This window comes from Antechinus flavipes, chromosome 3 (genome assembly GCF_016432865.1).
Source record: "Antechinus flavipes isolate AdamAnt ecotype Samford, QLD, Australia chromosome 3, AdamAnt_v2, whole genome shotgun sequence".
NCBI classification, from domain to species: domain Eukaryota; kingdom Metazoa; phylum Chordata; class Mammalia; order Dasyuromorphia; family Dasyuridae; genus Antechinus; species Antechinus flavipes.
The window spans coordinates 288299163-288315903 of record NC_067400.1 but is presented as its reverse complement, the minus strand read 5'-3'; the positions used below and the strand labels follow the sequence as shown (position 1 = coordinate 288315903).

At 34.4% G+C, this 16741-nt stretch overlaps 1 protein-coding gene across 1 annotated transcript in view; it reads left to right on the top strand.

The window, feature by feature from the left end:
• The window catches only part of DCBLD2 (discoidin, CUB and LCCL domain containing 2), a 111141-nt gene extending 95479 nt beyond the window's left edge, over positions 1–15662 (top strand). Inside the window, exons 13-16 of the mRNA XM_051985167.1 lie at positions 6425–6518; positions 7147–7196; positions 10366–10503; positions 11677–15662. Coding sequence (XP_051841127.1) covers positions 6425–6518; positions 7147–7196; positions 10366–10503; positions 11677–12164 — 770 coding nt within the window. The 3' untranslated portion in view covers positions 12165–15662. The remainder of the gene's footprint in view (positions 1–6424; positions 6519–7146; positions 7197–10365; positions 10504–11676) is intronic.
• The last annotated feature ends 1079 nt before the right edge of the window (positions 15663–16741 follow it).

Genomic DNA, 16741 nt, shown 5'->3' with positions numbered 1-16741 from the left:
CAGCTTTTTGCTGACTAAAAAAAGTACATAATTTTCAAAAATCATTATGACATTTTTATGATCCTAAGACACGAAAGAAAAAAGCCAATGACTTTTCAGTGTTATATTCTTCCACATTCACATCTTGTTTTGGGGGCTAGTTCTTTAAAAAAAAAAAAAAATTCTCTGTAAAATTCAATTTCATTTTATTTTTAGCTCTGAATTCAATTTCATTTTATTTTTAGCTCTGAATTCTTTCCCTCTTACTCCTTAACCCCTATCCTTGAGAAAGCAAGAAAAACAAAATCTGTTCTTAACATGTATTGTCCAAAAAAAAAAAGTCATGCCTTGGCCTTGACTCTTGACTCTTGAGTCTGCCATTCTTTTATCTGAATATGCTTAGCAAATTTTCCAAGTCTTTTGCAGTTATCTCTCTTATTATATGATTTGCTCTAATTCTCACTTTATTTTGCTCATTAGTTCATGAGTTTTTTCAGGTTTCTCTGAAGCCATCCCCTTCTTAAATTTTTTATAGCATAATAGTATTCCATAAATTCATATAAGATAATCTGTTCAGCTATCCTATTTCAATAGACACTCCCTATTTTTCCAGTTCGGTGTCACCACAAAAATAGTTGCTATAAATATATGCTATAAAAATATTTGTTTAAAAGAACTTATGAGTCCTTTTATTTCTTTAGTCTATTTGAAGTATTGATATAATAGTGATATTACTAGGTAAAAGATGTGTACAGTTTAATAACTTTGGAAGTATAGTTCCAAATTGCTTTCTACAATGGCTAATTAGTTCACAGTTCTGATAGTGCATTAACTTACTAATGTCCCATACCTACTCCAATATTTGGTATATTTTTGTCTTTATCAAAATAGTGAATGTAATGATTATGAAGTGGTACCTCAGAATTGTTTTGATTTGCATTTTTCCAATCATTCATGATTTAAATAAAGATGGAGTTTCAAACTCAAATGGGAAGGGGTAAGAGATTAAACTTTTTAAGTACATAAGATTCCTTTTGGACCACATATTAATTTAGAAAACCATATATTTCCATATTTTTATGTATATATATAATTAATATATCAACACATTACAATCTGATAGGAAATACATTTTGATCTGTTTTCAAATACATTCAAAAGTTTTGTTGATTACATGAAGCTCATGGGCTACATGTTGGACACTTGATGTAGAATATTTTTCACATGGCTATTTGTAACTTGGATTGCTTTCTCAGAAATATGTACATTCATATCCTTTGACCAATTATCATATGGACAATAACTATTGTTCTTATAAATTGGAATTCTTCCTTCTCTTATCTCCCCCCTCTTCAGGAGAGCAAGCAATCTGGTATGGGTTAAATATAGTAGTCTTTTTAAACGTATTTCTGTATTTGTCATGTTGTTCAAGAAAAATCACACCAAAAGGTAAAAAAAGAAAAGAAAGAAAGAAATTAACAAACAAAAAGATGAAAATACTATGCTTTTACCCACATTCAGTCCCCGTAGTTCTCTCTCTCTCTCTGGAGATGAATAGCATTTTCTATCCCAAGTCTCTTGAAATTGCCTTGAATCACTGCATTTTTGAGAAGAGCCAAGTCTATCAGAATTGATCATCACATAATCTTGTTATTACTGCATACAGTGTTCCCTTGGTTCTGCTCATTTTACTTAGCATTAGTTAATGTAAATCTTTCCAGGCCTTTCTGAAATTATCCTTTCTTATAGAACAATAATATTCTAGTACATTCCTATACCATGTTCAGCCATTCTATGACTGATGAGCATCCACTCAGTTTCCAGTTTCTTGCCACTACAAAAAGAGCTGCTACAAACATTTTTGCACATGGGAGTCCTTTTCTCTTTTTTATGATCTCTTTGGGATATCGACCCAGTAAAGACACTGGTGGACCAAAAGGTGCACAGTATGATAGCCCTTTGGGTGTAGTTCCAAAAAAAAAAAAAAAAAAGATGAGCTTTCTAGGCATGGGGGACAGGCAGTGAAAAAGGGAATGAGGGAAGTAGGTGGTGCAGTGGATGGAGCAGTGAATCTGGGGTCAGGAAGATCTGAGTCCAAATCTAACTTTAAACACTATGATTCTGGGCAAGTCACTTCTCTGTTTGCCTTACTTTCCTTGTTTGGAAAATGGGCATCATAACACAAATTTAGGGTTATCTTCCAGGATTGTTATAAACTTAAAAGGAGCTAATATTTGTAAAGCACTTTATAAAATATTATAAAACTGAAAAAAAGGATGAAATTATGTTTTGAAAAATAAGTACAAAAGAAAGAATTTACATTTAATTCTAGAGTTAATAAGAAGCCACTGGAGTTTATGGAGAATAGGGCTTTAGGAAGATTTGTGCTTTAGACAAAAACTTTGGAGACTATGTGGAGGATGAAAAGAAATGGGAAAACATTTGAAGCAAGGAGATTGCTTTTTTTTTTCTTTTTTTTAAAGACTATTGCAAATAGTCTGAGCATAAGGTGATAAAAGCCTGAACTAGAATAATAGTTCTTTGAATGGGAAGAATAAAAATATCTGAGAGATGTTATAGAGAAAAAATAATGAAATTTAGAAACTGTGTGTATGAGGTGAGGGTTGCTTATCTAGATAACTGGAAGATTAAAACATAGTAATACCTTTGACAGACAAAGGGAATTTATTTTTTTAATTCAGTTTTATTCTATTTTCACTTGAAATTCTTTCTTTCCTTATATCTCACCCTACACCCACTGATAAGAGAAAAAATATAGAACATATATATAGTAATAAAAAACAAATTTTGTCTTTCCCTACTCCCAAAAGAAATAGAGTAAAATATGTTTTATTCTATGCTCTTAGTTTATCACTTCTCTGTCTGGAGAAGGATAGAATATTTCATCATGAGTCCCTTGGAATTGTGATTGGAGATTGTGTTACTCATTATTACTAAGTTTTTCAAAATAATCTTTACAATATTTTTCTTAATTTATGGATTGTTATCCTTATTCTGCCCACTTTGCTCTCCATCAAGTTGTATATCTTCCCAGGTTTTTCTGAAAGCTTCTCTTTCATCATTTGTTATAACCCAGTAGTTTTCCATTGAATTCATAATCTCCCCTGTTGATGGATATCCCTTCTTTACCATCATGGAAAGAGTAATTATAAATATTTTTGAAGTTTTCTTGATCTCTTTGGGATAAAGACCTAATAGTGGGACCCCCTGTATCAAAAGGTATGTAAAATTTATCTCTTTTGAAGCATAGTTATAAATTGCTTTTCAGAATGGTAGGGCTAATCCATAGTTCAACCAACAGTGCATTATTATACCTATTGTCCCCTATCCCTGCCCATATTTGTCATTTTCCTTTTTTATTATCTTAGTCAATCTGATGATTGTAGGAAATTGTTTCAATTCATAATTCTTTATGAATTTAGAGCATTTTATATGGTTGTGGATAGTTTTGATTTCTTCTTGTGAAAACTGCCAAAATTCTTTGATAATTTACCAATTGGAGAATAGGTTTTAATGCTCATAAATATGACTCAATTCTCTACATGTAATAGAAATTAGACCTGTATTAAACTTGTTGCAACGTTTTCCTCCCAGTTGTTTTACTTCTCTTCTAATTTTAGATGCATTGGTTTTGTTTGTACAAAATCTTTTTAATTTTATGTAATCAAAAGGATTCATTTTAGCTCCTGCAAACTTCTCTATCTCTTGTTTGGTCATGAACTTTTTCTCTGTTCATTGATCTTACAGGTAACGTCTTTGTTACATTAATTTTCTTAGGCTGTCACTATATTTAAGTGATATGTCCATTTTGAGTTTATCGTAATAAAATAAGTTTTTGGTCTGTGCCTGGTGTCTGCCAGTCTGTTTTCCAGGTTTCCCTCAAGTTTTTGTCAGATAGTGAGTTCTTGACCTCACAGCTGGTTAAACAAAATTGGGTTAATCAAACATGAAGTTATTATACTTATTTGTTTCTGTACATTGTGTATCTAATTTGTCCCACTAATCAAGTTCAAAAAGAGCATTTTAAAAATTATGTATTCAGGGTAAAAGACATTGAGCTGTGTTTTGAACATGTTGAATGTCTGAAATAACTAAAATGTTGAAAAGGCAACTATTGATGTAGAATCTGAGCTGAAAAAGAAACTAGAGGCAGATATGTATAGATCTGAAAATCATCTTCATAAAAATAAGAACAACTCTATGGGAGTCTTGAAGTCACAAGTGAAAATACAGAGAGAAAAGAGAAGAGGACTCAGAACAGAGCCTTAAGGTTCTCCCACATTTAGTGGGTATGAATGACCTGGAGGTGGATCCAGCAAAAAAACAGAAAAGGAGGAAGGGAACTAAGAGAGTAGGGGAAAGAATACCCAGGAGGAGAATATAGTCATTGATATGAAATGCGGCCAAGAGGGCAGGAAATTGAAGGGTTAAGAAAGGAGCATTAAGTTCAGCAATAAAGAGGTAATTGGTTAATTTGTAAAAAGCAGATTCAATTGAATGTTGAAATTGGAAACCATACTACAGAGAACTGCTTAGAACAGAGTGATGGGAAAGGAAGTGGAGGTACTGAGTTTAGGGAGTTTTCTCAAGGATTTTATAAGGGGAGAGGGATAGGACCATAGGCTGTGGAGATAGCATGATCTCATGGGGCCTTTTAAGGATCGGGAAAATTGGGCATCCTGGTAGGCCATAAGGACAGATCCAGTAAATAGAAAGTTGATCTGGTCTTCTAAAAAAAGATAGGAAGGATGGGAACAAAAATAGAGAGAGTGGTTGACCTTGGCAAGAAGAAAGACCACCTCTTCATTACAGACTGAAGTAAAGGAGGACATAATGGAAAAGGGGAAAAGGATGTTAAAGAGAGATGAGATGAGAAGGGGAGAAGAATAAGCTCAGAGTAAGAGATGAAGTGGTGAAACGGGTGAAGTGAAACGGGGAATGTCACAGGGGGCTTGAGGAGAGACATGAAGATCGGGGATAGCCATTGTGATCTGCAGGATAGAGCATTTATCAGAGAAGTATAAGTAGCATTGCTTTGCAACATTAGAGTACAGCTAAAATGATAAACTTAAATTTGTTGTTTAACTAATCAATATTTTTGTGACATCAGCAGTCATATGATTATCAAAACTTCTTTAGACTATTCAATGTACTGTTGTTGATAACACTATTAAAATCTATTAGATTTATTGATTACTTCATTGTACTTTGAATTATGTTCCGCTCTAATATTTCTTTTTCATGAATTGCCATGAACTGTTTTTTTTTTTTTTTAATTTGCCACTTATGAGAAGGCACTGATCCACCATTGCAGATGTAGTGGCAAAAGGAGAGAAAAAAAACTATGAATATGTGTTGGGACATTGCATAAGCTCAGAATTTTCAATTTATTGGTTAGTTTTGTTTAAATTTTTTTCCTTCTTTATTCTAAAGAATCACTCCATGGAAGGGAATAGAAAGCAGGATATGTTGAGAAATGTGGGGAAATATATCAATAAAAATTTATTAAAGAAAAATAACTTATATTTTATTGTGGAAAAGAAGCAGGTTCTAGGGTCTCTTGAGTCCTCATTTTTATTTTCTATCCTTCATTTGTTTTCCTAATATCAGTATGAAAGATGTATACCATATTTCTGATATTTGTAGAAATTAATTTTGTTTTTTAAAGGAAATTTTAGCATTCCTTCTTTTTGAAAGAGTAGCTATAAAAGGTCTCAAGGATAACTAATAAGAATGATCATTTAATTATACATACACACATGCATATGTGTTAATATATGTATACATAAAATTTTTTAAATAATAAACTTTTATTTGCTTGTAAAAACAGCTCAGCAGTAGGTAGCATAGTATTATCCTGTTTTGTGAATAAGGAAAACTGAGAAATCAAGAGGTTGTCCATGCCATGCACCTAGATTTTATAAGTGTTCTTAAACTTAACAAAGATTAAGTAGTAATTAAAAAAACAACTTTTATCTCACCGTTTGATGCACTTGCTTTCTGTAGGACTAGTAGTAATCTTATGCCATTTTATAAGAATAGCAACTTTGTAAATAGCACTTTGAGGTTTATTATTATTATTATTATCATATATTATTATTTATGTAAATATTATGTGTTCCTTATAACCCCCTTTGTGGTAGATATTATTATCCCCATTCTATATATGAAGAGGTGAAATCCAGTTCTGTTTTTAAAAATTGTTAATTAAGTATAATTCTATAGATATCAAATACAACCATATTAAGAAGATGAAATAAAATTTTGCTGCTTAGAACAAATATTAGATTATATAATGGACTTTATGCTTGTGTGGAGAAATGTTAACAAATATATGTTGAGTTTCTATGCAAATTGGGTGTGTGTGTGTGTGTGTGTGTATGTATGTATTTAATGTAAACTTTTTTTTTTAACTGAATTTCAGATGTAGCATTGGCTGCTGTCCTAGTTCCTGTTCTGGTCATGGTTCTTACTACTCTTATTCTCATCTTAGTATGTGGTTGGCATTGGAGAAACAGGTAATGTAATTAATATATTTGATTCACAGATGTCAGTGCAGATAGTGATTGTTTAACCCTAGACTTCTGACTCAATGACTAGCACTCTTCCCATTGCTTTGCAAATATTTGTTCTAGCCATAAATACAAAAAAATAAAATAAAATAAGGCTATTGAGTGGTAGGAGAAAGCCTGTATGTTTCCTCATGAAACTAACATTTTAATTGTACCTTCACTAAATTATTGATTAGTTATGTCACGTACCACTTAGCCTACTTAAATATTTACTTTATTTCTTGGCTTGAAACCATGATATGTTATATTTTAAATAAATACAGACTTTGTAAGGAAGGTAATATTAGAAATAGAAAGTTTAAATCTCCCTAGAATTTGTATGTTGGAGGGAACAGTCATTCAGTAGAACTTAGATTGTTCTTTGAATAACTAATCTTGTGATTTTGAAGAAGTAATGCTTCTCTTTTGTCATGTCTAAAAATATAAGCATAGCAGAAAGTTAGGCAATATTTCAAATAGATTTTGTTGGCTTAATAAGTAACTTCTTTGTGTTTGTGATGCAGTTGCAAAAGGTCTTAGGGATAAATTTAATCTTTGTCCATTTCTGTTTTTTTGTGTCTGTGTGTCTTTTCAGAAAGAAAAAAACTGAAGGAACATATGACTTACCTTATTGGGAACGCGCAGGTAAATTAAGACTCTTATTTGCAGATCTCACATATTTAGTATAAAGTAAACATATCCTCTAATGCTTGGCTAAGAACAAACCCTTGATCCTTTCTTTGTGTTCTATAAATGGCATACCAAAACCAAGCAGCTTTTTGCTAGCTTAGTTTGTAGCATTATTATACATAGCTGGTAGTATTTCTCTCTTAACTTTTTCATTTTACTCTCCTCCTTTTCCTTCTACTTCTCTTCTAAGTAATATGTTAAAGAAGTAGAATGAAAATAAAGTCCTAAAGTAATGTCCCTGTTAGCTTAAGAATTTGATCTGGTATTCTTTCTTAGGGAAGAAATTTGATTGTTTTGATCTTTGAATTATCTCTACAATATGCAAAAAATGAAGGATTTGCATTCTGGCAAAACAGTATAGAATTTTTGTACTTAACTCCTCTATGACTCATCTACCAAAGCAAATTACAGTAGTTCACCTTCATTTTCCATTATCCATTGTGATCATGGGAAGAAAGAAGAGTCATGTTTTAGAACATTGTTTCTATGTGAAAATAAATTCTAATTTCCTATAGTCACTTTTAAATGAGTGATTATTGAAAACAGGAGCTCTCAAATGTTTTGGTTTTAGGACTCCTTTTTTTTTAAATTATTGAGGAATTCCCCAAAATCTTTTATGTGAATTATATTTGTTAATGTGTACTGAATTAGAAATTAAAGCATCTTAATATTATGAAAATAGTTTGATCTTACAGATCCCCCAAAACCTCTGAGCACACCCCCCCAGGGATCCCAGGCACACTTTGACAACCAGTGATCTAATAAGTGTTTTAGAATACAACTTATTTATAAATTTAAAATTATGTGAGAACATTAGTATAATTATTGAAGAGGTCTTCACCATCATACCTAAATGCTTTAACTTTTCCCTGATTAACTCCTTGTTGCAGTTCCCACAGCATCTATTCCAAATCTTTTCTTCTGTCTTCAATCTACCTATATTGTCAGCTTTCTCCCTTCCTTTCCCTGAAAATATGATTTTTTAATTTTACTTTAAAAAAAGTCTTTCCACCATAAGTTTATTCCTTTCCTCAATTCCCCTCATCATCATCCCTTCTCACTTCCTCTTCCAGTTAAGCCCTTTCTTCCTAGAAAGGGTTAGTTCCTTTAAGTTCCTTATCTCAAATGCTCCCATTTCCCCTGGGAGACTGGTCTTCTTAATTATCCAGTCTTCCTTAACTACTCACTTCTTCCCTCCTGCCTAACAATATTCCCAGATCATCTCATTTAAAAAATATATATATTTCCTCAACCCTGCCCTTTCTTCAAAGCTCTTGATTTACATCTCTCCTTTTATTCATAAGCAAACTCCTAGAAAAAGTTCCCTGTATTTGTATCTCCCTATCATCTCCACTTCATTTCTTTCCCTTCCTTTCAGTCTGGTTTTCAGTTCCATAATTTGGCTGAAATTCTTTGCTTCTATGTGATGAGTAGTTCCAATGCTGCCCACTCATGTTCTCTGGGATAGGCTCCCTCACTTACCCCACCTCTTTTGGTCAGTTTGAGCTCTCTTAGTATCTGTTTTTCATTCTGCTTTGTAGGATCATCGTGGATAACCTTCCCTCTTGTGCATAGCTGTGACTTAGGGCTTTCTCTCTACATTGGTGATTTCTTCAGTTCTCTTGAGGGCAATTATTATCTCTGGGAAGAGAACAAGTTCAGATCTCTCCTACCTTTCCCTATAGCCAATACCCTAGTTTAGCCGCCCCATCATCTTTCACCCAGGCTGTCAGAGTAGTCTTTTGTTTTATCTGTCTACTTTATTTATAAATATTCATACTTCTCTTCTTTGTTCTATTCCATAAATGGTGAAAGTGATATTCCTAAAACAGGTATGATCGTGTCATTTCCCTGCTACAGAAGCTCTCTCTTTCTAGTATCAAATACAAACTCCTCGATTACCTTTTAAAGCACTCCACAAAATGAGTTCAATTAACTTGCCAGACTTATTTCATTTCCCTCTCATATACATCTTCCATCTGCATTGTTCCACATGTTATCTCTTTACCCCATTATCCCATCTCTCATCTCCATGCATTTACATGGACTGCCATCAGTGAATGAATGCTTTCCCTTTTATAAACCTTTCCTTACCCATGCCATCTCCTACAAGAGCTATTTCCTCTTATAGTCTTTAGTTTCCCTCTCCAGATTACGTTTATATGGATAATTCCTAGTACACAGTCATTTAGTAAATTAAATTATATCAGTTAAATATTTTACTAATAAGGAAATGGAGGTCAGAGAGAATAAATGATTTTCTGAAGTCACTTAGGTATTAAGAGTAAGAGGCAGAATTATGACCATAAGCCTAGGTTGAATCAGAATCATCTTCATCAGATTTAGAGTTAGAAGGAACCTTTATAGATTATCTAGTCTAGTTGTATTAAACTTAGAGAGGTGGGTCTCTGAATGTATTTACTTAGAAAATCTTGTTGATAATTTTTAGTTGAATAAGCACTCCCGATTATGTTTTAATCTGGTATCACTGGGGAGTCCTATATGAAGCAAGATCTTGCATCTAGTCCCATGTTTTCATTTTACAGACATGCAATTTGACTCCTGGAATGGTTAAATGAGTGTCTCAGAATTGTCTTATGATGTAGTCAATGGATAGACCAAGATTCCAGTCTTTCCTGAGCCCAACTCCAGTGCTCTTTCAGGGAGAACCCACAGTTCCATTTGAGATTTCGTCCACTGTTATTTGATGTTTTTTTTTGGCCCATTCCTATGTCATTTTTCAGTGTTAACTTGAAGACTGTTTAGGTCATTTTAGTGTGGGGGAAAATTCATGAAGGCAAATTACCGTTAGATTTTTATGCCTTGCATGGGGATATTCATTTTTAATTTGTTTTTAGTAGAAAGCTTGTATAGAACCTTATAATTTAAAACTTTGTATTTTCATGTGTGTTAGATACTGTGAAAAATTCCCACCCTCATCTTGGAGATGTCAGAATTTTTACTTCTATTTAATATTATTACTCTTAATAGGCTATCAGCTAGGCCTTGAAAACCAATATCTTGGAACTTTGGTGAAGAGTTTGCTTTTAGGAATACTTAAACTATTTGTCTTGAGAGAGGCATTTTTGCATAATGTTCATTCTTGCTTGAAATCCAAATGAAGGTTGGTGGAAAGGAATGAAGCAGTTTTTCCCAGCCAAATCACTGGAACATGAAGAAACTCCTGTTCGTTATAGCACCAGTGAAGTTGGTCACTTGAGACCAAGAGAAGTCACATCTGTGTTACAGACTGAGACTGCAGGTAACCACTTGGAAGGATGTATGGAAAGACCTTGTATAACATTTTACAATAAAATAATTAGTACTTTATAATGAGATCCAACTGTAATGCCATAAATCCTATTTTAATATTATTTGACTCACTAGCCCCTTTTAACGTTGAGATAAATTCTATCACATCAGCTTTTCTTCTCCACTTTCACCCAAGATCATATTTTTCAGGAACTGATGTTTATTGGAGTATTACTGTAGTTTTGGGTCATACTATATAGTTGATCATTAATTGTTTAATGATCAGAATCAGGCCATTCTGGTCAGAGTTAGAGTATAATAGATTTTCAAATTTTTAAGTAAGAATATATGGATTTTTCATGTCCCTCTTATTTTGGGGACTTCAGTTGAAGAAGGTAAGCCAAAGGGGAGTCTTCAACTGTAGTCTTGCCTTTGTCTTTGGAATATTTTACCTTAAGTTACTTCTGTGACTTAGTAACTTCATTAAAAGTCACATAAAAAAAAAAGTACCCACTTTCTGGAGAGCAATATGGAACTATGCACAAAGGGCTATCGGAATGTGCACCCTTTAATTCAGCAGTGTCTCTACTCGGGACTATATCCCAAAGAGATCATAAAGGAGGGAAAGGGACTCACAGGTGCAAAAATGTTTGTGGCAGTCCTCTTTGTAGTGGCTAGAAACTGGAAACTGACTGGATGCCCATCAATTGGAGAATGGCTGAATAAGTTATGGTATATGCATGTTATTAAACTGACACAACTTGAGAAGTCATCTAGATCAGTCTCATTCTCATTGTACAGGCTAGAAACCTGCCTTGCCAAAGCCCATTTAAAAATGCTCAGTCCAGGGGCAGCTAGATGGCCCAGAGGATGGAGGACTGGAAGAGGATCTGAGTTCAGATCTAATCTCAGACATTAACACTTACTAGCGGTGTGTCTCTGGACAGGTCCCTTAACCCCTATTGCCACCAAAAGGACATTATGTCACCCTGCTATCACTGTGTACTTCTGAGAATCTCTCTCATGACACCTTTATGGAAAGCTTTCGCTGTGTTGAAGACGGCAGCAGGAGAGGCTGTGGAGAGCCCTGGCTGTTTTCAGCATCAGCTCTGTGACATCACAAATGATTTGCTTTTTGGGTAATGGCCATACATCACCTTTTCTGTTTTACATTGTCACACAGAGTACGCTCAGCCACTGGTGGGAGGAATTGTTGGCACGCTTCATCAGAGATCGACATTTAAGCCAGAAGAAGGAAAGGAAGCCGGCTATGCTGACCTCGATCCTTACAATTCCCCGGTGCCAGAAGTTTATCACGCATATGCTGAACCGTTGCCCATTACTGGGCCGGAATACGCCACCCCCATCATCATGGACATGTCGGGACACCCCGCGGCCTCGGGCGCAGCGCCCTCCACCTCCACCTTCAAGGCCTCAGGGAATAAAGCCCCCACGGGAGTGGGGACGTACAGCAAGCTCTCTCGGACTGACGGCTGCCCTCCGACACATGCAGAGTATGACACGCCAAAGGGAGGGAAACCGGGACTGAGCGCCCCGGAGGAAATGATGTACCAGGTACCGCAGGGCACCCTCCACACAGCCGGAAGCAAAGGGGAAGCGTCGGGGGCAGCCAGGGAAGGAGAAGGGGACGTTCTTAAAGAAATCCTTTGAAGGTGATGCCCCTTTTCCAGAGCATCGTTTTTAAAGCACATTGAAATTTTTGTACAAGTCATGATAATATATGAAAAAGTCTATCAATCAGTACCTATCACTGAATAGATTGGGGGAAAATACCATAACTGAGGTACAGGAAACTACTAATCTGGTTGTTTTGCTTTGAAGATATACATCACACAATTGTTGACGCTTCTCTGTTCATGATGTCATATCTTGTTTTGTTACTACTGTAAAATGTGATATTCTTTAAGTCATAAGAGAGCTTCTCAGATGCACTTCAAAGAATTTAAAAATCACTGAGATGAAATATTTATTACTATGCTGCAGGTACATTAATGAACTTAAAGTAATGGCTCTGTAAGCCTTACTAGCAATAATTGCTAATGGTACTGTTATAATGAGTGGCTTGAAGTTCTTAGAATTTACATGCAAAGGTGGAAATGATCATGATTTAGTTCCTTTCTAGAAACTTTCCATGTTATCATTTCTGTGTTTATTTTTTTAAATGTTATAATTCTGTAATATCCATAAATTACTTTTCATAATTGTCCTGTAGATCTAAAACTTTAGTGAGAAACCAATAGCTTTAAAAGCTTTTAATGGCAGATAGAATCTATCAGTCACTCTCACTGATTTCTCCCTCCTCCTCCCCCCCCAACCTCCTCTTCATTTGGCCCAAAGCCGTTGACTGTTGGTGTTCTTAGGGGCTTTCTTCTGAGCATTCTCAGTGGGTACTCCTTGGGCAGCCTGATGAGTATAGACCCTGTCTGGCTTAACAACCGCTTTATAGTAGAGAAAAGGTTTTCCCTCATTCATAGCTGCAATGCCATCAGAATGTTTGTCAATGAATCTGTGACTTATCGGGAGAAGAGTAAAAGATGGTGAAGAGAAAGTGAATGGGACCCCAGTTGATGTTTTCTCATCAGAATGAAATACATCAGCACAGACCACAACTCAGAAATAGTACATTTTAAATTGTACAGGAATGTGTATTTTTTGGATTTTGGCAAGTCAGTCTATTCTTCCATTGCTTCCCCCACCTCCCCATTTGATCAGTGGTTCTAAATGACTTGTGGTCTTAAAATGACTTAGAACTGCAACTCAGACCTTGAGATACTTTGTATATTAATTGAGATATAGAACTGTGTGTCACATTTAATTGGATGCAGTATTATCTGAATTGATATTTATTGACAGTGTTTTCTCCCATTGTAGCACATGTTCTTTCCTTGAAGCCAAGGCTTATACTAGGGGAGAAACAGAAGTCATTGTCGCATTTTATTAAGTTTTTAATTTTTTTTTTTTTTTTGACCAGCGGAATGGCTTGGTAAAAGTAGAAAAAGTCACTATATCTTTCCGTCTGTCTCTCACATGAGTCCAGTTCTGATTCAGCTTTTGGATTTAATCACATTCTTATCACATCTTTGTAAACAGACCAGTGAAGCTGCATAGTATTTTTTTTTTTTAACAATTCCAAATATTAAGCAGTAGGATTATGGGTACTAGAGATTTTGTTTTGGCATATTAGCCTGGCTTTCAGCTCTGCCTGACATGTGACCCTAGATAAGTCACTTAACATTTTTGTTTAGTTGTAGTTCCCTGGCTCCAACCAACACTAAGATTTTAAAAATAAAAATTGCCATCTCATTGGCCCCAGCGAGTTTATTTACCACAAAGTTACCTGCTTATACAGATGAAATCATAGGTCTAGACCAAAAAAGTTTTTTTAAAAAGGATGTTGTATGTCACTTGTTCTATTATTAAAAGTTTCCTTTCCTGTGTTAGCTTTACTTATAAGTGATTATTATAACAGAAAACATGAGGAAAATTTATTTATTTTTAACTTGAGGTACCAAAATATAGGTTGGGCATATTTAGAATAGAAAGCACAGCTATTGGTAAATATAAATATGAGTGTAGGTAAACATAACTGAATTAAGTCGTCCCTTTTCAAGCAGAAAAGATGAATGTATCACAACTTAATCCTTTCTGTTGTGGATAAAGAGAGACTTAGTTCTGGAACTGTGCACATAATAAAACCTTTTAGGGTTACATTTTGAGCTCTTAAACTTGTCATGTTTTTCCTCGTTGTAGTGAGATATACACTTGATTTTTTAAAATTGTTTTATTTTCTTTAAAAGCTTACAGGGAAACAAATGAACTGTTTTTTATATGATACAGATTTTAAGACTTTTATATTGGAAATTTTTAATAATTTGATGTTTGCTGTTGGCTGTTCTCATAATAACTATAAGATGATTATCTAATGTCTCCTTAGTTTGTGGTGAAACACTTTTTGCATTGTTTTGGTTATTATTCAAGAGCTGGGTTGACTTGATCCAAAACTTTCTGGGGGAAGTATGGAGATTGCAGGGGTTATGTTTTTGTTAGATAATTCATTTATGTAATTTCATAATGGATTGTCCCAACTTTGTGTGTTTGTTACAGCTACATCTATATGTGGCTTGGAGACAATCAAACACACCATTTTTAGCCAGACACCTTTTGCATTTCTTGTTCAATATGTTTATTTATAAGTTTTAAATACTTAAATACTTTAAATAAGTTTAAAACCTGAAAACTTGTTTTGTTTGAATGTCACATTTCCATGGAGACCAAGACTGTGTGAATATAATTATAAGCCTAGAATCCAGTTAACTACTAGAATAGTAAATGTTGGTCTGTTTAACATAGCCACAATGACTTGGCTGTTACTTGATCTTTTGAGAATCAGCACAATGAAAGCCAAAATTGTGTGAATTCTACTATTTAGTGCTATAAATTCACATGGATCCCATTCTTTATACAGGGTCTAATTCAGTTAATTCCTCATTTCACTATTTGCACTTTTCATTTTAAAATGGGTTAACTAAATTAAAGTCTTCAAATAAAGAATTTGTGACAGAAGTGAGAAGTGTAAGATCAGGTTATGTCAGTGCTTTGATTTTTCTGATAAGAGGTGAAAGAATGATTAAAAGTTAAGTCCCACTGTCTTGCCTGAATACTCAAGTTATGTGAAAACAAAGAACTGTCTAGAAGGGAAATGGGGCACTCTACAAATGGGTTGCCATTAGGTAAAATTGAGAAAATTAGTGAGACATGAATTCACTGAAGCAATACCCCAAGCTAGATAGTTCTGCTCTTGTCTTTAGTTTGGCTCCAACGTGAAATCCTAAATTGCGACAGTCTTAAGAATTGGATGCCATTACCTTGGTGGCAGAAGAGTTTTTAAGCCAGCTTCAGCACCATTTCCTGTTAGTTTTATTTGCCATGTTATATTTTCTCTTTTGACACTGGGAAAAGTGGAAGCAAAATTTTCATTGAAATATTTTTTGGGGAATGAGAGTGGTTTGAAGATAAGTGACAATTCTCCCAGAATGTACTTTTCTTACCTCAGCATGGAATTGTAGTCACTCTGTATTTGTATATGTTGCTAGAATTTAGATTGTATAAATGTGTTCATGTTGTTTTTAATAAATTATGTAAATACCATGCTCAAGTTATTTGTGAAGAAAATGGTGGACTTTTCATAAGACTGAAGGTATGTTCTGATACATCAGAAGTCTCTTCTTGTTCAGTCATTTCAGTCATATCTGACTCTTTGTGACCTCGTTTGGAGTTTTCTTGATACAGATGCTGAACAAGTTTGCCATTTCCTTTTCCAGCTCATTTTACAGATGAGGAAAAAGACAAACAGGGTTAAGTGACTTGCTTATAATCATCCAGCTGCAATATGTCTACAGCCAGGCTTGGGAAGATGAATTTTCCTAACTCCAGGTCTGGCACTCTCTCCATTGTATCCCAGTTGCTCAAGTGCCAAAAGTCAGGAAAGGTTTTTTTGGTGCATATGTAGCAATACATATTTTCCATGAATTAAGGGATTTCATGGGAAAAGATAGATCCTTATTTAGCTTTTGAAGTAAAGCATTACACTTTGACATTTAAAACAAAAATTTCCCAATAAGTGTATCTCAAAGCTTTAGACAGGAAATGAATTGTCATCAGCCACCTTATCTCATATCCTAATTGTGAATTGAATTGCCATTTCCTCACTTAATTTGCAGAAGCAAATCAAAGAGATTTCAAGCTTGTAAAAGTACTGGAGAAGCTGGAATTACATTCACAGGTATTTTTGGTTTTGAATTGAAACTTATCCGATATCTCCAGTAATACTGTTATTGAATGAGCCATGAGAGTCATGACACTAAGGCATTTTGTACTTTCCTCCATTTTCCCTGTTGTTTTAATCCATAATTCTCTTTTTAAATCATCCCCCACCCCCAAATTCTAGTAGTATTTGTTCAAAAAAGGTAACAAGGATGTTGAACACTGCCGATTGAAATGGTACGTGTCTATGAAATCTATTTATTTACATTATTGATTGCTACTGTTAAATCTATTTGAGTGGATGAAATATTTTTCCCTTTGTGGGGCTTCTGCTCATCATCTTCATGATATACTCCTAGAATCCTTTTTCTAAATTAGTCTGTCGTGTCCCAAAACGGTGATTCTCCAAATTGCTCTTTATTTATAACTCCCCCTTCCTAGTCTATTTATTTTATAATTCCTGA